Raw genomic sequence first — 25000 nt, 5'->3', positions numbered from 1 at the left:
TGCGACTGGATTTTTTCGTTAATTTCGAGCCCTGATAGGCCAAGTATTTTACAACCGGATTTGTTTGAACGGTATGGAAGCAAACAAATGAGAGAAGTGATCCTTGCACTTAGCTGAACAATTTAAACGATTGTTGCATTTTTAGAGACATCTGAAAAATTCAGGTGGCTCCAATGGGATTCGAAGCCACCACCTCTGCGATGCCAGACCAATGCTCTACCAAAGACACAGAATGCAAGTTCCAAAGCTGTATGCTCATGTTGTCATTAAGACCTAATACACCTGTATATAGATTTAGCCAAGCCTAAAAGTGGAACTACTGGGTTAGTTAACTTGGCTTGAGCCTGCGATCCAATCGAAACCCAGTACCTGGTCAGAGGTCAACTTTAAAAAGCTGACCTTGATGAACTCTAAACTGAACATGTGATGCTGGTCAGCGGATACCTCATTTTGACAGGTACATGTATCAATAAATATTATTATTGACCATAACATGGATGTCCAATATCAAAGATGTACAGTGTAAATGGGGGGATGGACGTACATACGGTCGTATGGTGACCAAAACCAAATTTTCTTTGGGTTACCATATTTTCTTACTCATGGTGCCCTGCACACGTGCACAGAGCTCCACTACCAGGGCACATTTATTTATGACAATGTGTCCCAAATTATTTTGTACCTGTGACTCTTAAACGTACAGTAAGCTGTAGCACAAAAAAACATGAAACCTCAAAATCCATGAAAAATCCAATATACATGTAATTATGACTTTAAATCAACACAAGGAATCAAGTTCCTTTGTACATGTATAACAGCTACTCGACTTAACACTTATGTTAGTTTTCTATGACGTCATTGCTGGCAATATTAAAATTAATGTTTCTTGTGCTCAGTTCATGTGTACAGATCACCAAAATTAAGTTGGTACTAACCTCCAAAGCAAATTTTCCCTGAACAGCTTTCCCCTTGGGCGTGTAAACTCGAATCACAACCCCATCAGCATCCTTTCCTTCCACAAAGTCAAACTCTCCCACGACAAAAGCCAGCAGGTATGTGGACATAATGGGTGATCGAGTGTATTTCACCCGTTTGAGAGCCACATCTTCCGGCACATCCTGCTCTTCTTCCACATCCTGTACATCACACATCTTAAAATCATTATGGTAACTCTTTCCTTCTAAGCAGTTCCCCATTAAGGAGAAAAAGTTAATTGTCTGGCATTTCACTGTATAGGTATCCATTTCAAAGGTGAGTGAGGAATAATTAATTTCAATGTAGGAAAGATATTATCCAAGAATTTGGAAAGGATCGAAAAAGAGGAACACCAAGAAAGCAATCAAAAAGAGACGTTCCCAAGAGATTCTACTGTAAATGCTCTCAATCAGACAATGAATAAAGATCATTTAATATTAGTGCTAGGTAGAGGATGCATTTTCTAAGTACAGCTATACATGTATGTCCTAGATGCACGAATGTAATGTCCAAATGTAGGACAAGGAGTTGACTGCTAGGAAATGATGTCAAAGGTAATGATCAAGATGATGAAAAATTTTGATTTTTGAAACTCAAGGTCACATCTTCGAAGGACTTCAACCCTGACTTCAATTTCTGACAGTAAACATACCATGTTTGACAATGCAACTCTATCTTTTGGCACAATCAAAGTGACATCGAAAGTAGCTTTTAGGGCAGGTTCATCCCAGCAAGGAAATGCTCGTCTTGCATCTGTTGGCTGTAACACAAACAAATAAAGTCAAACCAGAATCAAGCATCTAGCATCAGCATCATGTGTATGGTACATTATGTACTCACTACATATATACATAGCTAAGCACTTACTTCGAACTGGGTGACTGCACAATACTTGTCCTGTCCTTCAGGGCTTGTGTATTTACTTCTATAAAATCCTTTCATCTTGTCATTCAACTCACCAGTGTAGTCTAAGTACAACTGACATTTCCCCACAGGGAGTGGAGTAGGGAAGCTGATTGTGACAGTCTCTTCTTCTTTGTTGTAGCTTATGTCAGATGAATTGACAGCTAGAAAAAAAGATGAAGAAAGTTATTTTTTTGGCTCACGTTGAAGTTCAGCGTAATTCAAATTATTGATAAACACAATTTTTTCTATTGTCAGTAATACCAGTAGTTTTAATTGGCAGCACTGTAGTATGATGTACAGTTGTACATGTATGCTAGCCCTTGTCATTTTAATTAAAACCTACACTGTAAACGGTTCCATGTTTTTTTTCTGGTTTTCTCTTATACATGTACATGTTATGTAACTTTACTTCACACATCCTTGGTCCCTGTACTCTTATAGCATAAAGCAGTTGCCTATATTTTTCAGTTTCTTCAAACTATTAACCAACTGATTACAGGGAGTGAGAGATGTTACTCTGCCCACCGCCAGACAATTTTACTCGTCAACTGGAGGCATCCTGGGAGGCCTGAGGAGTGAATATTATTTTTAATGTCGCATGATTCCACCAAGTTTGGACTGTGAATCTTTCTGGGGTTCATTTAGTGACCAGGTACACTGTAGCTTCGCTTTGTCTATTCAGGGTGAGACGTAATCCCAAGGCAGCACGCAAATCTTTATTACGGTGATTGCAGATTGCAGATTGCAGATATTTAAACTTTTTCGCGCACAACTGGGAGCTCAGTGAGCCGACCACACAGTTTGACCCTGTTTAACACAACCAAAATGTAATAAATTCATCGCAATAGACCCCAATGAAAAAATCATGAACACTCACTACTTACAAACTGAATGGAATGTGATAAAAGTTCTAAAAAAGCTACAAAGCTGCATTGAAAAGACTGACACGAGGGGTGGGTGGGAGGGGCGGGTCAGGCAATGGCAGATGACAAAAAACAAACTGAGCCACCAAACACACCATGTGACCTGAAGACCCGCCACACACTGGACCCCATGCTCCCAGCTGTGTGTGAGAAAAACATTTCCGCTTTATTTGTTCCTCAGCCAGCAAAAAAACTTACTTATTGACTTATTTGATAACACAAAATAATTTGGTTTTTCACTCCCCACCCAGTCACCCACTAGTACTTTTCTCTTTCAATACTTGGTTCAAAGTCTGAGTCAAAGAGTCTAACATAATTATTTAATTTCACAATTAAATAATATTATTTTCCTCCCTTTTCATTATGGCCAAAAGCCCACTATGTGTCCTGCAAATAACTGCCTACATGTATAAATACAATGTACACTGTACATGTAAGTGTTTTGCTGCAATAATATTCTGCTCATGCGTAATTGAAACCATGCTCTTACAGTGTGAAAATGGCAGTTTGCTTTCCTGAGCTTCCAGAAAGTGATTAAATTGTTGGGAATTGCGATAAAACAATGTTATTGAACTCATTTATCACAAAATATGGTATAATATTATTATTGTTAATTATTGCTGCCGCAGTGAATGAGCCTGAAGTGAACAAACAAGGCAGCTCTCTTATCGGGAGATGAACACATATTTCTTCAAAACGCAAGGGATTGCAGTCAAAGGCGCAAGGAATTGTGGTTATATGCGAATGGAAGAATTAGGACACGCAATATGATCATAAGAGCCTCCTCTGTTTTTCATTTCACTTTGTATCCTCAAACTACAGATACAAACAAAAAAATAAATTCAAAATTGTTCATTACGGAAAAAGGCCAAGAACTTGGAATGTTGTACGAAAAAATCTATTAACCACCACGCCAATTCTCAGGTCTGTGTGGTACATCGTTTCTGAGTTATTTGTTGAAGCGTTTCACACAACTTTATTGGTCACGATGTGGTCCACCGTCAAGGCTGTTGCCTAAGAGGAGCCCGGTAGCCTGGGGCTCCCAAAGAATAGCTCTGGGCTCCTTAATTTTTCACAGCAACACCTTTCACTTCATATGTTGGGCTCCTAAGTTCTCAGCATTTAGCTCAGAGGGCCCCTTTAAAATTTTCTTAGGCAGCAGCCTTGCACCGTTATGGTGGCCTGTAATCAATGGGAAACATCTGGAGTTCACTTTGTAATGAAATCGCTTATGTGACTGCAGCCTGTACAGTCAGCAGAAAACTGTATAGGTAGCCATACCTTTGTATTGTAGCTTCTCACCATTTTTGGAAAGTTCTCGGTATACTTGAGCTTCTTTATATAGAGCCAGGCACAGCTCACTTTTTGCTCATGAGATAAAATACATGTGTATAATTACAATGTATGAACACATCTCCTAGCCTTGAAAGGCTCAAACTGCTGAGATTCATATAGGGATAGACATTTTTTTCCAACCAAGTAAATATATGTATCATGGTGTCACGCAAGGTGACAATTCGGAAATTCAAAATGCTGTGTTTTTGAAACAAAAGACTTCATGGAACTGGAAACTTGAAAGAGATTTATTTCTAGGTCATCTTCAACCTCGTTTAGATATAAATTCAGAAGACCTTGTAATTTTATAATGTGATGGCATCACTGTGAAAACCATCTATTGTTTTGTTTCTTCTCTCGAGTGGGGTGCAGAAGTAGGTCCAGTTTTGCACCATCCCTGCTCAAGACCTATTGAAATCTCCCTTCAATTCCACACACGAAATGTCGTAAAATTACTGCAAGCATAGTTGAACATCTCCCTTTCCCTTGGCAGCATTTGTACCATTATAATTTAATTATTATTTCAGGTAAACCAGTTTAAGTTTGATTTATTTACTGTAAGCTTTCAAAAAAACTAAATGCCCTAGGTAGCTATATATTTGATGTTCTCTAGACTTATTTTACTTGATTTACATGTATTGAGCAGGATGTCTGTATCACATACACGACCAGAGCCCTCTCCCCCACCATGCCAGACATGGATCGTGATACAAGATTTTTACTTACCTGAACCGTTGGCAGAGAAGTTTGCAAAATTGATGTCAATATCCAAACAGTTCATTTTCACTTTATCAGTCGCTTGCCCAACCTGGAAACAATGTTGTCAAACAACTTCATTTTCCTCATAATCTCAATTATTTTCAACATTATAACATCATTGATCATTGTCACCATGGCTGTCAACCTTATCATAATCAATATCATCGTCACCACAATCATCAATGGCACCATCACCATCATTATTTAATCAACCAATTGACACCTGAACCGCCCTCCGCTGATGAGTAAAATTGGCTGCCGTTAGACATAGTAAAATCTATTAAAAATAAGTGTCACTCCCAGGGGTTAATGGTTAAAGAGGTTGTTAATCCATTGACTCCTTAACAGCTCTACATTAATGAGTAAAATTGTCTGGCATTAGACAGAGTAAAATCTATAAGTATCAGTACCAGGGGTCAATGGATTAACATCATCCTCGTCATCATCATCATCATCATCATCATCACCAGATGCGATTTTGGTTGATTTGAACAGAAAATGGTTAAGTAGGAAATTGGATCTATTTCCCATGCAAGAGTTGACAATTGAAACATGGGATTTACACAAAAATGGGTGCTGTGAAAAGGTGTCACTATATTGGTACCCTGTTGAAGACCTTCAATATATATAACGTTTACAGGTCTTTTATTTTAATGCATACCTCTTCCGGGTTAAAACGGAAAAGTTCATCTCGTCTTCAAAGGCTACAAAATTTTCTAACACTTGTTTAATTTTTTTTTTCAATTGAAAAGTACACGCACCTCTACATCAATGACTTCTTTCCCAGTAAAAGTGAATTCCGTTAGATTTGGCTGCAAAGTAAGATTGTAGTTCTTTGGAAGTACACTGGTTGGAAGTCGCTCAAAAGGTTTCTTTGTCGCAGACATGGTTCTAGCGGTTTGCAAACAGTTGCTTGACACCACCAAAAGAGACCTCTTATAAGAACGAAACGGCTCTGTGGTTGTTTTCTTGAAGAAGATTAAACGAAGAAAGGGAAAACGAAACAACCTCGCAGACATGCATGCAGCCACGTGCTGGGCGACTCTGGTTCATGAAAATTACACGAAGTGTTTACGAAAGCTTTGTCGGGGACTAAACCCTAAACCTAAAGCGTGCTGGCTGAGAGTTCTTTCAGAAACATTCGAGCTGATGATTAGTAAGCTATTTCAGTTTATTTTAGTGAAGGGTTTGCGAAAACGTTTCTGTTAACATATGACCAGTGGGCATCGTTTTCAATGCAAGATGAAATTGGATGACTGCTGCTGTGTATCTGCTGTATTCGATGTTTTGTTATTCTTTCGATCCTCTGCTTTTATACAATCAAGCAATGCGCCGTTATGTTTCAGATCCACGTGTAAGCTAAGTACTAGTGTTACTAGTGTTAAACACGGTATCCCGTTCAAAACAACTTGCTCTTCCAGGCGGCCAACGTTTTAATTAACGTAATTAAAACCAGTATAATTTTGTATCCATCAACAGGTACATACAGTGTAATATTATCCTACGACTAATGCATAACTACAAATTATTATTTAGAGGAAAAAGATCTTGAAAGAATATACTAACTTAATTTAAAATAATACTACTACTACTACTACTACTACTACTACTACTACTACTACTACTGCAAAATGTCACTGCCACTGCTAGATGGACATATGGCTAATTAGCTATGGCTGCTGCTGCTGCGCTGCTGCTGCAACTAATAATGATCAAGTTATTATGATTGTGATTGGATACTGTTGGGCTCAGTGAGTAAAGATTAATTTTGAAGCAAAGGATTGGAAAAGAGGCATTGTATATGGATTGGAAAGTGACTGGCTACGCTTCGGTTCTACATGTAGTAACTATCGTGATTCTCAAGAAGGTGTTGAAATCATGTTGTTCAAAAATGTGCCGCTGAAGTCTACTGGCTGTGGATAGCTAACATATTTCAATGTATGCATACACTATGACTACAAAGATGATAATAATATCAACTTTTACCATAACATTGCTCCACTTGAGATTTGTTCATAATCCACAGATTGTGAAGTGACCTTTGACAAGACATGGTAGATGAAACATTTGCATGAAGTAGCCAACACCTTTTCGTCAGCTGTCAGTACTTATTGAAACCACTGCAAATCCTATTCTTATGTTGCAGAGAGGATGGAAGATGATATGGATGAAATTGAGGAAGATGAGGAGATGAAAGAAGATGAGGATGACCATGACGAGGAGGAGGAAGAAGAGGAGGAAACCAGAAAAATACCAGCTGGGACTAAACCAAAAGGACGAAGAAAGCCGCGTTCAGTGTTAACAGGTCGTGGTGTTACCTTGGGTATGCTGCTAGAAGATGGGGTGATGGAACCTGGAGAAAAGTGCCTCTCTATTGATTACTTGGTGAGATAAATTTGCTGTACCCGCACATGCATGTGCCATCAGAGAGACCACTTTCATAAAATAATAGCGACTTCCTTTACATTTTTTTGTATGTGCAGTTTGTAAATTAGAGGCTACTACCCTCATTTTGAAACAAATAAAATTAATTATTCTTTGGAGATTTGCTCCTCGAAGTGAGGCTAGAAAGGCTTATTAGCATTAAAACAGAACAATGTTTTATGTGGGTGTCATTATGAAAGAGGTCTATATACAATGTACAGTAGTTTACAAATATGAGCAAATTTCATGGGGTTTCACAGTAAAATAATTGTTTTAATCTCTAACTGTAATGATAATAAGGAATTATTGATTTTATGCGCCTCAGGGACAAAAGTTTTCGGCTGATCTTCTACAAGATGGCAGGATTAGATGGTCTGAAGCTAACCAAGTCTTCAATTCACCATCTGCTTGGGCAATTTATTGCAAAAAGCTCGTCAATCCTTCCAAGAAATCAGGCTGTGGATGGGCATCGGTGAGTTGGAAGTTTGCATAGTGACCTCAAAAAAATATGTTGTGGTTCAGTTTTTTTCCTGTAGTTCAATTTTGATTTTCCTTTTGTTTCAGATCATGATAATGAATAATTATTAGAAAAAGAAAATTCAAAATTCATCTGGTGTGACAAAAATTCTAAACCAAGAGAAAATTTGTGATCACAACATTATACATTATAGTAACTTTCCTGTAAAGACAAGCAAGACATTCGGATTATTATTTGAATTTATTGTTCAGCAAACAGTCAGTGATTATTTATTATTAGACTTAACGCACTGTCTTCCAATAATAATTAAAAATATTCATTACCCATCCTGAGCAAAAATCTCTGATGATTTGTAGGAAGCAATATTGCTCCACAAAGTTCTTCCAGCTCACGGAAAGAACACTATTTACGGCAAATATGAATCACAAGTGAGCCTTGCATGTACATGTAAGCCATTTAGCAAGCCTGCAGGTCACATTCATGTATGTCTGCTGAAAATTAAGTGGGGTTCCAGTGTTGGCTTCATTGAAAAAAACCGTTTATCCCTGAAGCAGCCCCATTGGCAAGTAAAATTGTCTGGTGTTAGACAGACTAAAATGTGCAAGTGTCACTCTTAGAAGGAGAAGGATTAAAGGGGATATCTTTGAGTCTTTGAGTAGACCTACAGTAGGTGTTGTTAAGTTAATGCTTACATGTAGGTGTGCAATAAAAGACAATGGACGCAACTTGGCATAAACGAGGGGCAGGGAATGTACTGGCAAGGCGCGGATAATACCCACCACCAGTATGGACCACCAGATGAGGGGCCTCTGCAACTAGCCGAGGGAGTGCCTCATGCCTGTATTGCAAGGCGGGCATAGTTGCTGGCATAATGTCTTAGGGCCAAGGTAACCCAGTCCAGCAAAGTAACAATATGCCCCTTCCCTAACGGGGCTTCAGCACAGGGCTGAAGGGGTGCCGCAGGCAGCAATTCCTCTCCCATAGTTTATTGAAGAGAACTGCATGTATTAACTAGGTTACAATATGCTCGGAAGTAAAATACACAAGAATCAGAGAGCAAAACGGGGAGGGAGGGATTAAAATGCTGAGCAGAAACAACAGAACAAGTTGAGCTTTGGAAATTTCAAAACACGAGGGCTCATATGGCGGGAAGAATGAGAAAGCCAAATAAGGTAGTCACATGATGGGAAGTCACGCTCACCTCCCAGGCTCTGCCCAGTATTTGCTTACCAGCATTAACATCCATTTTATTCTAAAATATCATTTTAACCTCATTTAATACAAACATCACTGCTTTTGACTAGTAAAATTGTCCACCAGTCATGAGGAAAAGGGTTAGTAGTTGTAGTAATGATATTGATATTAATAACAATGTTAATAGTGGAGCTCCACGTGTAGGAAAATATGGTAACCCATCTGTGCAAGAAAATTTGGATTGGTCACTGTACAACCATACATGTATGTACATGTATGTCCACCCTTCCATGTATGCCAATGTGACCAGTATCACATGACCATATCGCGGTCTCAAGTTTAGAGCTCATTTTAAGGTCAGCTGTTGACAGCTGACAGCTGACCAGGTACAGTGTACTGGGTTTCAGTTGGATCACAGGCTCAAGCCAGGTTAACTTACAGTATTTTAAGAATAAATAACCCAGGAGTTGCTCCTCTTTTAGGCTGGGCTAAAAGCTATAAATTTTATTAAATTAATTACAGTATAATTATTGTTTGAGTTTACGTTGTACTTTAAATTTAACATTTAGGTTGTATTACAGAAAATTATGCATGCTTAAGCCCATAAATAATTGGCAATAATGATGCACTTTGCAGGTAAAATACAAAGGTAAAAAACTGGATCAATTTAAAACAACCTGGTTCAGGAAACAAAATCCACCTGTAAGTATGATTCATTTTTGTATAGGACATTTTCACTTTAGTTTTGATATAACTACATCATGCTGTCCTTCAAAAATAATGTATTGCCGATAGCAAAGTCAATATAAAGTGCAAAAGACTGCACCAAGTCAAATGACGATCGACAATAATGAGATGCAGGATTGCAGAAAATTAATTCAGTTTTTTAAGGATCGAGGCTTGATACAATGTGCTCTTTGTTTTTGAATGAGGTGCAAATGAGATGCAAGTTGGTTTTCTGCAATGCCACACCTTAGTGAAAAAAGGTCTTGTCACATACAACTGAGAGCCAGGCCATTAGCCAACTACATATCCTGACCTTTATAAACAACCAAAGTGTAATAAATACATCATAACAAGACTTGTTGAAAATCAAGAACATCATCTACATGCACTGAATGGCATATATCTAAACATTCCAAAAAAGTGATGAAGATGCACTACCCTGCGAGCAGTTGGTTTCTACTACACTTCCCGAGAGAGAAACCACTGCGAGCAACCGCTAGTTTCTCTGAGTGAGCCGCTATCCAGTACCGAGGATGAATAAATTAAATTTGAAGCGGTAAAACAAGTTAGCACGTGTGTGTGCGTTCAGCTACATAACTGCTGTGTTTGGGTGAGCCTGCTGTGTAGTGATTTCCTGTGAAATAAGACAAAGTAATGTCAAATGCATCACGTGGGGTGTGACGTATTTCGCATATGCTCGATGGAAAATCAAACAGTTGCTCGCAATGGTTTCTCTCTCAGGAAGCGTAGGAGAAAACAGCTGCTGCAAGACTCCTGAAGGGTGGGAAGGTGAGAGAAGAAGGTCAGGCAAAGGTGGATGGAAAGAAGACTGAGTTACCAACAAACCATGTGACCTGAAGACCCCCATATACTGGACGAGTTCCATTCTCCCAGCTGTGCTTGTGAAAAACATTTTCCACTGTATTTGTTCCTCGGCCAACAGAAAAGCCCACTTACAAAATATCTCTTTGGCTTTAACTGAGTCAGACTGTTTGTTTTTAAAAAGGGAAGATTTAAGTTCCTCTTGTTTGGAATCTACAGTTAGAACAGTTTACATGAGTCATTTTCAGAGTGACCAGATGACATTGTTGAGATAGCAATTAAACTCAATGTACAGTAAGCACTGCAATCCACTATAGAGTGTTGTCAGGTGATGTCATGGTGGCCATGTTGGTGTTCCTAAAAGATGGAATGGAATGTTACTGATCACATGAGTGAAAACACACTATAATATACTGGTCAATTTCATGCATAATAATAATTTTTTGTTGTTACTTTTAAACAAAATATAATGTGGTATGTTTATAGGTATCTTCCAGCCAAGAGACTCCACCAGCATCCAAAAGAGAGGCCAATATATCCCCTTCCGTATCACAGCCATTGCCCCTCTCGTTACACAAATCCCCGCCAAGGAAGACATCTTCCAGCCATGGAGACACACAAGATGTTTCGTTGACATCACCATCGTCGTCAGCATTTTCAAGCAGTTTTCACTCACCTCCTCCTTCAATGTCGCAGCCAATGAGGTCTCCAAACAGCACAGGACAAAAGATTTCTGGGTCAAATACAACGGGCAGCAGTAGTTCTTTGCCAGCAGAAGTCAAACGGCCAGTTAAAGTTCCACATTCATCTGGTCGAGGGTAAGAAATTCTTTTCTCCTCTTAGACAAGTCTAATGAGTCATTGACAAGATTCTGTTCATGCAGCTTTAGACATGAAAAACATGTTGATTCACGAGTGTTCAATTTTCTTTGTTTCTTAAAAATGTTGCAGCTGTTGTCACATCAAAATTACATGACTTGCTCATGTACATAATGATTATTAATTATTTATTAACCCATTGACTCCTGAAGTGCCCTCCATTGACGAGTAAAATCTATTTAAGTCTTGCTCCTATAGTTGTCAATGGGTTAATGACATTATTAATACTCCAGATGCTGTTAGGAGTACACTCTGATCTTATAGTCAACCTTTACACAACTTGAAAGCGAGTGACTTTACTGTATACATCGTACTAAATGTTTTTTATTTTTTTTTATTTTTTTTTATTTTACACTGTATATGAATTGCCCCAGAACAGGTGTGGAACTTATGATCTGCTTCTTATGACAAGTTTAGTTGCTTTCCTTGGGGTTTAAAGAAGATTGTGGAATCTAGACCCTTAATTTTAACTGTACATTGCTCATTAAGGTTTGGTGTGAAACACTGAAAACTGCATGACAATTGAGTCTGGTAATTTTTTAGAACTTGTCAGACTACAATTTCCCATTAATTTTAGACTCTCCTTACATATTCACCTCTTCTATGTTAAAATCTCAAAGAAGGATTTTTTAATTTTATCTCAGAGTAAAAAATTCACAGTTAAAGGTTGCAAATAAGAGTGAGAAACAACCGAGTCAATTGGTGTTCTTTCATTTGACAGGCGGAAGCCTAACATTGGATACATTCACCCCCCACCACAAGCACAATTGCCACAAAAATCCTCCTTGCCATTTTCTCCAACTTCTGTAACTCCTTCATCTTCCAAGTCTTCAGGGTCACTGAGAAGTCCAGTAGGTAGGAAGCTTATGCAATTTTTCTTTAAATTCTGCAATGATTTAACCTTTCCCCTCTTAGGGGTTCCCCATTTGATGAGTGTTTAAATAAAATAAAATCATTTAGTGTCATTCTTAGAAGGGAAAGGGCTTTAAAGGGTACGGGGACAGTTTTTGAGTGGACAAAATTAATCACTCACGTCCAAACCGGCCTAAACCGGCCAGACTTCGTTTTTTACTCTGTCTAATGCCAGACTATTTTACTCGTCAATGGGAAACCCATGGGAGGCAAATTATGGGTTAATCACTCACTGAAAAACTATGTATGTCCCCATTAAAATATAATATTAAAATATGACATCGGCAGCCGGTTCAAGAAGAGTAATAAATTATAAATAGACTCTTGTCATTAGGAAGTTTAAGAAGCGACGATGGCTACAGCAATGACGATGCCAAAAAGCAGTAATATTATTGATTACATGTAAAAGAACCAATTGAAAATAATCGTGCTGCATGTGTGGCATGCATTTTTTAACAATAATTTATCTCTCCTGTACTTGTCAAAACTAGTACTTGAAATGACCACGACAACGTGGGCAAACTACAGTGAATCTTTCAGTCTTGCTCTTTACTTCAAATCCTTCCGTACCAGCCGAGTTTTAGGACACTTTGCCCATATTGTATAATATAAAAAAGATGGAACAAGAAGATCTTTTAGATCTTATAACCACCCGTCAACTTCCCTGAGTAATCGTGTACCTAGTCCAGACAGCTGCTATAATTTTCATTGGTCCCTATGACCTGTAGCTTCTTTTGTTATCAGGGCTAGGTGAAGTATTGCTGTTGTATCATCTACAGTATTGCTTTCTCAAATCACAGGCCTCGTCTGGAAAGGTACATTGTATAGCCAGGGTCTCCCACTTCTGAGCCAACGATTTTCGTCGGCTGTCGGTACTTAACAAACTGGTCCCCATTGGGGAGTTAAGAGCATCTGGTGTTAGACGAAGTAAGATCTACAAGTGTCATTCTTAGGAGGGAGATGGTAGGGGTGGTGAATGGTACCTCCGAAATCTTGGCACTCACAAACTTTTCATCCAATCTCAAAATCTCGACAGCCTTTGCGAAGAGTCTTGAAGTCTCGTGTACGTTGCATTTTTATTTCGGTGTGAAGTATTGCATGTTTTGGTATTGGTTATAGGTCTCAGATTCGCAAACAAGGGTCTCGGCGAGTCTCGGATTTTACCATTCATCACCCCTAATGGTTAAAGAGGACAGAGCTAGTTTTTGAATGGACATAGATGTTGTCAACCCCTTCACCACTAAACTGACCCACATTGACTGGTAAAATCATCTGGCAATACACTGTAAAGCACAATCTGTACTAGTGTCACTCTTACAACCTAGAAGTTTGGGATATGTGAAAGTCCAATAAAAGTTTATTTAAAACATTTCAATCAATTTTGAATAATAATAATAATTATAATAGTTAATAATAATAATACTTTATTTAACCACGTCAAACTCCTACGAGCCGGAGTGTAATGTGTACATGAACTAAAAATACAAAAGAAAATTCCTAAACTATTAACAAGATAAAATTTATCAATATATTATTTATAATAATATTATTATATAGCTTGTGTTTGTAGCCGATATAACGCATGCTCTGATTGGCTAATTGTGACTGAATTGTAGGGCATTATTCTCCCGTAATGCCCACGGGCCGATTACAGGCTTGCAAAAACAAAGGAAAATGTATAAATTAAAAAGCCATAATGATAAACTACTTACTAACTGAGCTAGCTCGAGCCGTACTGGGGAATATTGGCCCTTGGTCGTTTTTGTACGGACCTCGCTGCGCTCGGTCCGTACTGCCACGACCTCGGGCCAATATTCCCCAGTACGGCCCTCGCGCTTGGTTAGTATGAAGTTAATATTCTAGAAATTATTAACTATCTATCTATATAAATATGCTAAAAATACTTAAATGTAAAAGCTGCAAAAATCTATTGGCCCATATTGGCCCGTAGGGCGCACTTGAAAGATTAGGGTGGTCTTTTGCCTCCGTCACCTTGACTGTGATGCCATTCCATAATCTAGCACAAATACAGTATATGAAAATGATTTAGGTATGCAAGCACTCTAAATTAAAAGGTGGGAACTTAATCGAGAGCCACCACCACATAGATCATAGTTGACATTTAAAACGTTGAATCGTTCACTAACTTAAAGATAACTAGGGTCTTGCCCACTCATACATTTATACAAAAGCACTAGGGCTTCGAAAGCGTCTTCTTGCCTGTAATGTAACAGTAAATGTCCTATATTTAAAAGATACATGTAGCTATATTCCATTGCTATTGACAAGCCTAAAATAGTTCTTAGTATAACATAATTTGTATCTTCTAGCTTGTTATTCAGCCCATCAGAGATTCCTAGCAATAAAGGGCTACAGTACTCTAAATGTGGCAATATGTACGCCTTATATAACCTTATCATAGTAGTCTGAGGGATGAACTTGCGTACCTTGCGCAAAGCAGATGCTTTACCCCAATCCCGCAATCCTTTTTCAACTGCTCTGATATGTGTTGCTTGAAGGACAGCTTGCTGTCAATGATTACTCCCAGGATCTTTAGACTATCTGTTGTTTCATCATTGGTATTATCTAGATGAAAGCTATAACGATACAATGAAAGACCAACGGCCATAGTCTGGGTCTTACTAACATTTACACATAAATAATTCTGTTGAAACCAATTCGATACAATCTGTAAGTCAGCATTCATTAAGTATTCAAGGACTAGAGGAGATGCATCAGAAGCGTATGCAGTCGTGTCATCTGCATATGGTCTAAGAGAAGTGTCTTTTACAAAGTAATTAAGATCGTTCATATAAACATTAAATAATAGCGGATCAAGCAGAGACCCTTGTGGGGGTCCTGTGTTGACTGATCTCCACTCGGAATACACATTATCAAGCTAATTGACTCTCTGCGTCCTTCCACGGAGATAAGAACTCATCAGGGAAATGGCCCCGTCGGATAGCCCATAAGCTTTCAACTTGGCAAGCAACAGCGAGTGGCAAACAGAGTCAAAGGCCTTGCTCAAGTCTACAGCCACAGCGGCCATGCCCTCTCTATTATTAAGACTTAATCTCCAATCTTCTACCATTTTCAGTAGTGCTGTACAGCAAGAATGCAAACTGGACCGTATAACTGATCAAACATGACTCTCTTGTACACCTTAGACAGTGCAGTTAAAACTGACACAGGACGATAATCCACTTTATTTGTCTCATCAGATTTCTTATAAATTGGAGAGACATCACTACACTTCCACACCATCATAACTAATGATGATGATTTACGTGACAATCATTTAATGTTCGTTTAAGTTTCCCCGCAAATTAATGTTTCAGAAATATCTAGGCCATTGTCATCTCCACCAGCCTCTGGAGGAAGAAAGCGACCAGCTGTTAGGTCCCGACAGTCAATCAAGTACTCAATGTTGACAGCTGACAGGTGAAAAACAAAATTATCATTATGATAATTAATTTTGGTCAGGAATCAAAATTCTCTATCGAAGGATATATAGTAGTTATTTGTGGAAGAAAAAGGGACAATTTAGTCTGCCATATACTTATGGATACAGCCTGCTAAATTAGCTGATCATAGCAATGTACATGTACTATCTGTAAGATACATTTAAAGAATAAATTTATTATTTTAAGACAATAATTATTGTTCTTTGCAAAGAGCTGGTTCATTAAATCAAGTAGTATAAATTCATGGTTAGCAGCTGTAAGATACATAATGATATAACCACATGTTGATGGTAAAAATAATTACTGCAATAATTATTTTGATTCATAATTCTGCGGAATCTCATCTTGAAGCGCCAATGGCCAAACTGCGTTTTGGCTTCCATCAATCAAACTTCCAACAGCAAGTGAAGAGTTGTCCGAAACCACAGATGCCGAAATCAATTATTGATGTGTGTGACATAACCTATCAATCAGCATCTTTGGTTCCCATGGTACATTCAAACTCGATATTGATGGAAAGCCATGGAGTCTGTACAAATTTTTTTACTCAAAAACCTCAAAAGATACCATAACTGCATCCGAGCTGTGAACTAAACAAAAAACTCCAATTCAGTTTTCAGAGGCAGAGTTGATCTTCTCGGCTATGTTCAGAAATTTGTCAATGATTGATGGAAGCCAAAAAGCAGTTTGGCGCTTAGCACTCAGAGGTGAGATTCCGCAGAATTATGAAAATCACAGTTACTGGTACTTACTGTACATAAGATGCTGAGGACCTGTTATGCAGCATAGAGACCAAACCGGTTATGAGTGCTGAGAAAATGAATAATGATGATGATGATGATGATGATGATAAATACCGTATTTACCCGTGTATAAGTCAACCTTTTATGGCCTCAAAAGAAGCTCCAAAAATCGCCCTCGACTAATTATAATACACGGGTCAAAGATTTAGAGCCAAGTTCCAGCTAAATAATTTATTCAAAATTAACATAATAATATTGTCTTGGGCATAACAAACACAGTGGACAAAAGACTTCAAAATTCATGTAGACAATTCCAGCTGAAATGAAGAAAGGTTAATTGTCCAACTCTAAAATGTTGAAGGTACTCACTAGCACAAATATGAAATAGACTCTGGAAATTTTTGTTTACCAAAGGTGGAAAGCTCAAAAAGGCATTTCTGTTTCTTCAAATAAAGCACAATCGTTCAACTGCTATTAAGTAACCTGGCACAATACCTCATGTTTGCGTGCAAACATCGTCACTCGCGTTGCCTGAGAATGCCCTTTGGTAATGATTGTTTTTTATTCTTTATACAAACCTGGCTGATTTAAATTCTTTTGCAAACTTCATAGTGTTTGGTTTATGAGTTTTTTATTTTCTTTTTTTCATGTGAGATATTGTAAATCAAGGACCAATTGAACCTGGCACATTTCACATCGTTTTTGAAGTCATTTTCAAAGATTGACTCCTACTTCTGTAATGTTGTGCTTATCCTCTAAAGCCCTTTATTATATACTCAACAAAATATCTTGTTTTCTGATTGGCCAATGGCGAATGCATAAATACATGTAGGTTATAGAGTGCAGTCCAGGTTATAGAGTGCAATACGGAAGTTGCTATGGAAACACTGGGGAAGCGCCAAATTTGAACACCAAAGTGGAAAAAAATGGCTGACAGTTGGTTTGCTTTGTCAAACCAAAACATCGTTGAGCAACTTAAAGAAAATGCGAAAAACAAAAACATGTTGAAAGCTACACAGACCTGGTTGAATGTCTGGCAAACATGGGTGACTGAAAGAAAACTAAACCCAAAACTGGAAGAATACGAGCACGAACAAAGTAGCACGTTTGAGTAATTTTGTTGAGAATATAATAAATAAAAAATTATATGAACCTGCTCATGCATTTCATGATTTATGGTCATGCACTCGTGATGTTTTGAAAGTTCTCAAATTGCACTCTCCTACGGCTCGTGCAATTTTGAGAACTTTCAAAACATCTCTCATAAATAAATCACAAAATGCACTCATGTTCATACGATTTCCTATACCTATCCCTGAACAATGAAACAAGTTAGTTTCAGGTTTGCATGTTCGATTTTCTGAGAACTTTTTTGAAACTCAAGGACAAAATGCCTGCATATACAACAACTGCTGAACCACAAAACTATTAAGGGCTTGAGGCCCTGATTTTTTTGTGTATCCACAGTTCCAGAAATCGAAGAATACAAGATTAGTATCCCATGAACATTTAACAAAGAAATTAAGAAATTGCTTTTTTTGCCATCAAAAATGGGGGGTCGACTCGTACACGGGTAAATGCGGTTATTATTCTCTTTTTTTTTTCTTTCAAGAGGGTCTCTTCTATAGAAATGAAATAATGGTTTTAGTATTCCTGCAGCTTACTGGTCTTTTCGAGACGATATACCCACAGTACCTGAGACTGGGAACAATTCATACATAAGCTTACATGTATGTTTGTTACTTTCTTTTCGCAGTGACCCGCACACTCTGGTAGAATTGGTGAATTTCTTTAGCCTGGGAAAAGTGCAGCCATTTTCTATTGATATTTCTACAAATTGTCTTTTGCTTATGGTAGGTCATAGCGGTCCGAGCTCCCACGCAAAGCACCATGGGTAAGAAAATATGGTATAACCAATCTGTGCAAGAAAATTTGGTTTTGGTCACTGTAAGACCGTGTGACCAGTATCACATGGCCATATTGCTGGCTCAAGTTTAGAGCTCATAGAAGTCAGCAGTTTTGTTTGTTTTTTTTTTTTGTTTTTTTTTTTTTGAAGTTGACCGCTGACCAGGTTCTTGGTTTTGATTGGATCGCAGGCTCATGCCAGGTTAACTTATTGTATAAAGAAGAAATCAACCTCATCCCCAGGGTCTCTCTTCTTCCTAATAGTTTTCACTGCGTAAGATAATATAGATGGCAGTTGAGGTGTTTTCCAGTTAATGTGTGCTGCACATTGTGATGCCTTCATATTATTTCATGTAATTAGGTAGGTTGGTAAATGAAAGTGAAAGATGTAAGGAAAGGATATGGGCAACAACAAACAGCATTAATTTGTATTTTTAATTTCCATCACCGTTTATTTGACATGCTATCGATTGAAAAGCAGTTTACATAATTTTGGAAAATGCCTTGAAAATATGATGGTAAAACAGGAACAGAAACATTCAATGACAACAACAACGTTTCATCATCATCTTTTATATTCATGTGTTTCTTTCCATGGTACCTTAAAATGCCATAAAATAGAAACAAACCTCGCTTATTATATTTGGATCACTGATTATTATGTGTAAAAATGATAGAAGATTGTTTGAAATTGTTGATACTGATACTATATGTTTTGCTTTCTGAGGTTGCGTCTAGCAGTTTTTGGCCGAGCCTGTCGCCCCTGTTTCTGATTTCAATTTGTGTCTGACAAATGGTCGCCTCTGTTTATGATTTGTGCCAAAAAAATCGATTTGTGACCCAGGCAATATGATTTTCTATCAGATACTGTAGTCTTTGATTTTCAAAGTGGAAAAAATCACTGTAAATATTATTACTCACCTTCAATTGCGATATCCATGCTCCTTGTGACTTTCTGTCTTGGTACTCAAGTTACCCAGAATGCCTCACAAACTTGGTGAACAATACCAATACCCCCTTGCATGCCCTCTTAAGCAATATCGATACCACATTCCGAGCTTGGTTGAGCAAATGAAGATTACTTTACCCTATACAATAATCTCTATCAATTTATATATTAATTTGTAGATTTTCCCTTTTTACACGGGGGCTTCTGGGTTCCCTCCTCGGGTTTTGGCTTCTTGGCCAAAACCCTGTGGGGGAAAATATTTATACTCACTAATATAAAATATTTCTTTGAATAATTTTAAGGTGGCTCAAACTGGTTTCTGTAATTTGGAGGGAATGTGTTAGAATTTTTTTTAAACTGTGCAGAAAGTTTCATCCTAGCATGCTTTAATATCACTCTCCAGCAGTAAAAAATAGGGTAGGGGTCACCAAGTTCGTTTTCGAGATATATGCATTTAAAGACAAAATGTAGGCTGTTTTCAGATGGCTCTTTTATTGCCATGGTAGCCTGTTACATCTCATTGATGAGTGCATCTTCTTAAGCATCTATTGGTGTTTCATATGTCAGCATAACATTACTATTAAGTGAAAACGTTTGGTAGACTCGATCCTTCCAAATAGAACAGTTTGTTGAAAGTGTTCAAATTGATTTGAGCCTCCTTAGCAAAATTAAAGAATTGACTACTTAGATTGACTACTAAGTTATTTTCAATATTTGTTTAACCTCTTATAATTTGGTTTCATTTCAAGGGAAAAAAATATAATGATAATGTGTGCTGTGAATTTTATTTGCAGGACTATCACTGCCATTTAACCAGTAGTGAAGTGGTTGGATATTTGGCTGGAAAGTTTGATTCTCAGACAGATCGTAAGCCTGCTTCGTGCTTATCTGTGTCGTAGAATTTCAGAAAAAAATGAAAATATTACTTGCTAGTGCTAGTGCTAATCACCCTTACTTGCAGTCGAGGACTGAATTGCGAATGGCGCGGCTCACGACATCGGGCTGAAAGCATACAAAGGCGCTTCTGGCTGCCGCTATACAGTCCATGTTGATGTCGGAGCACAGCACCACAGCTAGATGTTAATTAGCTGTGCGTCGATTTTGATGAGGGAGGAAAACGGGAGTACCCGGAGAAAAACCCTCGAGTCAGGTTGAGATCGACTGAAACTCAGCCCACATGCTGGCCGAGGCCAGAATTGAACCCCGGCTCGCAGTGGTGGGAGGCCCGATAGATAACCACTAGGCCACCCTGACCCCTTACATTATACCATGCCCTTTTAAAGAGGGTTGGAATGTCTTTTTTTTTCCTTGTTTACTTGTGTACATATTTCCTGTTAGACTAATACAGACTAATACTGGGTGTATATGAATATATAAGAATTAGACTTAAGACTATTTACATTTGTTAATTCTCTTTTAAAACTAGCTAATGATGGGCTTTGTCTGATTGAAAGGCCTAATTTATTCCAATCGTTTGAGGCAAAATTTGTCGAAGACCAATGCCCCCAATTCCTACTAGATGCACTCTTATGGATATTGTTTTTACATGTACATCTTGTATTATAATCATGTTTATATTTATTGAATTCTATATTAAAACGATGTGAAAATAAGTTATTTAAACATTTATACCGGTAAATAAAAGTTGCCCTATGCTCGGCCCTACGTCTTGCGAGAGTCTTCCATTTCAGTTTATTCAGGACCTCACTAGCAGATGATCTAATAGGCAAATTATTACTTTTTAAAAGTAAATCTCTGTGAATTAAGTTCTGTTTAAACATAGTAACACAATATTACGAAGGTTTACATAAAGACTTAAAAATACAATACTGTTACATGAAGTCATGATCAAGATTTTCTTGACATTAGTTTGTAATTTGATTTTGATGTTTTACCATTCAAATCTCCATTAACCCAGTGACTCTTAAGTGTGAGGCTATTACTCTGTCTAAAACCAGATGATTTTACTTGTTAATAGGGGCCATTTAGGAGTCAATGGGTTAAAATTTGAGCTTTTAGAAGTAGGGGTGACTGACGATTGGTAAAATCCGAGACTCACCAAGATGCTGAGACCAAAACAAGCAAAACTTCACACCAAAAGAAATGCAATATAAACAAGACTTTGAGACTCTTCACAAATCCTGTTGAGATTTCGAGATTGGATGAAAAGTTTGCGAGTGCCAAGATTTTGGAAGTAGCATTCGCCACCCCTAGAAGTCATGAGGATTCAGTGCTGGAAATAATTTTTCTTTATTCAGAGGACATGTGTCCTTTCAAATCTTCCTTTTCATCGGACATTTGACAAATTGGACCGGACATAATTTATTGACTTACAACACCTTGAAGAAGACTCAAGATGTGCTGGTGACATGTTCAGTCATCGTGTCTGCTCATAATGTGAAATTTTCAAAATTTGGTCGGACAATGTCCGATGACCGACTGTTATTTCCAGCACTGGGATTCCTCATAAAATTCTCTTTAACAATGAAAATGTAACATGAAACAATCCACATACTTTTGTGTACAATGCAGACATGAAGATTGTGCAGGCTTTTCCGTGTCGCTGCCGATTTGCTGACAAAGAAAATGCACCCAAAGTGGAGGAAGAGGTATGGATTTTGTCAAAAATTCTCCTAGTATCAGGTACCCCTGCAAAGTGTGGGGAGAGGGTATAGAGGGGAAATTGTCCAACAGGCCCACCCCCTTACTATCACTTTTGTCCAGAAGTGCACGTAATGAAATACACATCCACTTTTTGCAAACATCAACCAATGTCCCGTTAAGTTTTGACTTCAACTATTATATGTTATTTCTGACAGTAGAGTTAGGGCTAGTATTCAGGTGATTTTCGGGTTAGTGGTTTCATGACTTTTCATATTTTGTCAAGGAGAAGATTTTGGGGGCACAGTTATTTCCAGTATTTCTGGACACAAGTGATGTTAAAGCAGAAAGGCATGGGGGACTCTGTGATGTTTATACAAATTTACATGCGCACTCTTATGTACATTTCTAAACATACTTTTATTAATACCTCATCTTATCTATGCCATTTGAGTTTGCATTTTGGCCGCCATGTTAATACATCAAGCCATGTGTAGCTGGAGCACTTTGCCTCAATCTCATGCAAATCCAGATGAAGTTGAGCAGAACTGGGAATGAGTACCAGTACCTTACTTTCACCAAACATCAAGAGGATATAATCCTCTGTGATGCTTTACTATCCATTTGACTTAGAACAACAAAAAACCAAACAAAGAGTTGACAAAAGTGGCGGTTTCTGTAGAATTCCCAATTGGCGCTTCATGGTCAAACGCTCTTAACACATGTGTAATTAGTTCTAGTATTAAAGTATTTAATACTAGACTGAATTGACCATTCCAGTTAGAGGAATTTAAGGGCCAATTAACCCATTGACTCCCAGGGGCTCCCCATTGACGAGTAAAATCGTCTGGCGTTAGACAGAGTAAAGTACTAAGTCTGGCTGGTTTAGGCTGGTTTGGACGTCAATTAAAGGGTTAAAGGGAACAATTATTAGTTTTTAAGTGGATGTAGAGGTTGTTTAGGAGTCAATGGGTTAATATTGACTCCTGATCATGAGTAAAATCACCTGGCATCAGACCAAGTAAAATCTATTAAGTCCGACGACCCCTGTAAATCAATGGGTTAACACTGGCTAGAAGGTACAATAACAATGTACATAATATTTTTAACTATCCCAACTGGCAGGGGACAAACCAGTAGGTTATTTACTTGCCTAGTGGAAAAGTTAAATTGGTAAAGCAACACCCTAAACAACTTCAGCTTTATTTATTTACAGTCAAACAGCTCAAGTGTTCCTCAGACGAGCGGATTAAAGAGTTCTTTATTGCAAATTTGATTTCAGTAATCATTTCAATAATCGGTTCTGGTCGTCGGATAAATAATGCAAGATTCAAATCAAGCGCCAGTTTAAAACTTGAATTTTGGTTGGAATATTGCTCGCTTCCAGTGCCAGGCTGGCGTGAGAATTTCACAGGTTTACTGATTTGTATAATCTGTCATAATCTGTCAAACAACAAACATTTCACTCTAGCAACATTACCTTTCTGTAATCTTACCAGTATCCTCAAACTTGAGACACTATGATTTCAAATTCCAAAGATTGGACACAGGAATGAACTTAAAAAGGAAAGGTATTATCTTGCTTGTTACGACCTGTGCAGATTATGCAAATTGGTACACCTGCCAAATTCCCACGCCAGCCTGGCACCAGAAGGAGCAATAATCTGATCAAAATTTAACTTTTGAATCGAAGCTTGATTTGAACTTTGCATCATTCATCCGACAACCAGATTATTGAAACACTTCCTGAAGTCAAATTTGCAATGATGAACACTTTAATCTGCTCATCAGAGGAATGCTTGAGCTGTTTTGATTGTAATACTACTAGAGAGGTGTTGACAAAAATAGATCAGTAGTGCTTCACAATCTACCTAGCATCTTAAGCACTCATGTGTGAACCTTGTACTTGAACAAAGTGTGTGTATTTTTTCTTCCCAGATAAGGAATGCCATCGCCCAGCGAGGGCTTGTTCTAGTGGGTTGGTACCATAGCCACCCGTCATACCAGCCTGATCCGTCATTACAAGATATTCAAAACCAGCTAAAATATCAGAGCATCTTGCAGCAGGACAATGCACCTTATGGACCCTGTCTTGGCATAATAGTGTGTAAGTATGCAGAGGCAAAGGCTTGAAATAATAATTATTGAATTGTTATTAAAGAACCACTGTTGAAAATCCACTCTAAATATTTACCACTGTCATCTAAACTTCGAGCTTGAGCAAAATTTATTCCATGGAAATTAGCATGCATAGTTGGCTTTCTTGTCCGTTTTGAGGGGACCAGCCTCATTTTCCTCACAGCTTCCTATCACATTGTCGTGGCTTTTCTTTTCACTTATCCACAAAACTTCCAGCTGTGCTTGCTACAAGAGCACTGACATGACTGATCATTGTGGTTGATTCTAGACAGTTTACTTTCAGGTTAGATCTGGTTCGTCCATGGCATAGCCAATTGAAGTAAAAGTAGATCTTTGTCTGTTAACAACTTAAACTTCTAAAACCAATGTAACGATAAAAGTGTACACATGTAACTTGTGTGAAGCGAAGTTTATAAAGACAAATTTAGTTAACACTTGAGGCGATCTCGATTTAATTTTGCAGTGTCCCCAGCATAAAATTTTCCTTGTTAACTGTTTCAGGACTAGTAAATCATTACATTTTATTTCATCATCGTCATCGTCATTGATTTTACAGCAATGAAAATCACAGCTTGAAGTGTTCACAATAAACAGTTTTGTATTAATTCATTGCCCATGTTTCTTTTTGCTGATGTTTTAACAGCCCCCTATGATAGTTACCGGCCTTCGAAAGAATCAACCATTCGTGCCTTCTGGGTTCAAGCATCATCAGATAGTCACAAACTGGGAATCCCAATGTTGATGAATACAACCTCACATCAAGATCAATTTCTGACACAGGACCTTCTTAATGAACTGGTGAGTTAAGAGAGGACTCAATTTTTCAATCATTGTTTTTGCATTCAGTCTCAGAAATTCTTTGAAACT

At 38.0% G+C, this 25000-nt stretch overlaps 2 protein-coding genes across 3 annotated transcripts in view; one reads left to right on the top strand and one right to left on the bottom strand.

The window, feature by feature from the left end:
- LOC137985632 (puromycin-sensitive aminopeptidase-like) overlaps positions 1-5932 on the bottom strand; it is a 29884-nt gene extending 23952 nt beyond the window's left edge. The window contains exons 1-5 of the mRNA XM_068833267.1: positions 5660-5932; positions 4866-4947; positions 1843-2042; positions 1628-1735; positions 936-1136 (exon numbers count right to left, since the gene is read on the bottom strand). Of these exons, the coding sequence (XP_068689368.1) occupies positions 936-1136; positions 1628-1735; positions 1843-2042; positions 4866-4947; positions 5660-5917 (849 nt within the window). The 5' untranslated portion in view covers positions 5918-5932. The remainder of the gene's footprint in view (positions 1-935; positions 1137-1627; positions 1736-1842; positions 2043-4865; positions 4948-5659) is intronic.
- The window catches only part of LOC137985630 (MPN domain-containing protein-like), a 22299-nt gene continuing 3190 nt past the window's right edge, over positions 5892-25000 (top strand). The window contains exons 1-12 of one of the 2 annotated variants that reach the window (XM_068833265.1): positions 5892-6054; positions 7045-7283; positions 7648-7794; positions 9631-9696; positions 11029-11360; positions 12142-12275; positions 15671-15773; positions 18296-18392; positions 20188-20260; positions 21926-22002; positions 23933-24101; positions 24777-24931. In XM_068833265.1, coding sequence (XP_068689366.1) covers positions 5916-6054; positions 7045-7283; positions 7648-7794; positions 9631-9696; positions 11029-11360; positions 12142-12275; positions 15671-15773; positions 18296-18392; positions 20188-20260; positions 21926-22002; positions 23933-24101; positions 24777-24931 — 1731 coding nt within the window. In that variant the 5' untranslated portion in view covers positions 5892-5915. Of the gene's footprint in view, positions 6055-6118; positions 6253-7044; positions 7284-7647; positions 7795-9630; positions 9697-11028; positions 11361-12141; positions 12276-15670; positions 15774-18295; positions 18393-20187; positions 20261-21925; positions 22003-23932; positions 24102-24776; positions 24932-25000 lie in introns of those variants that run through there. The other variant, XM_068833266.1, reaches the window with a different exon arrangement.

The sequence above is a fragment of the Montipora foliosa genome, chromosome 14 (assembly GCF_036669935.1).
Source record: "Montipora foliosa isolate CH-2021 chromosome 14, ASM3666993v2, whole genome shotgun sequence".
In the NCBI taxonomy this organism is placed as follows: Eukaryota; Metazoa; Cnidaria; class Anthozoa; order Scleractinia; family Acroporidae; genus Montipora; species Montipora foliosa.
This window is presented reverse-complemented; position numbering and strand designations above follow the sequence as displayed.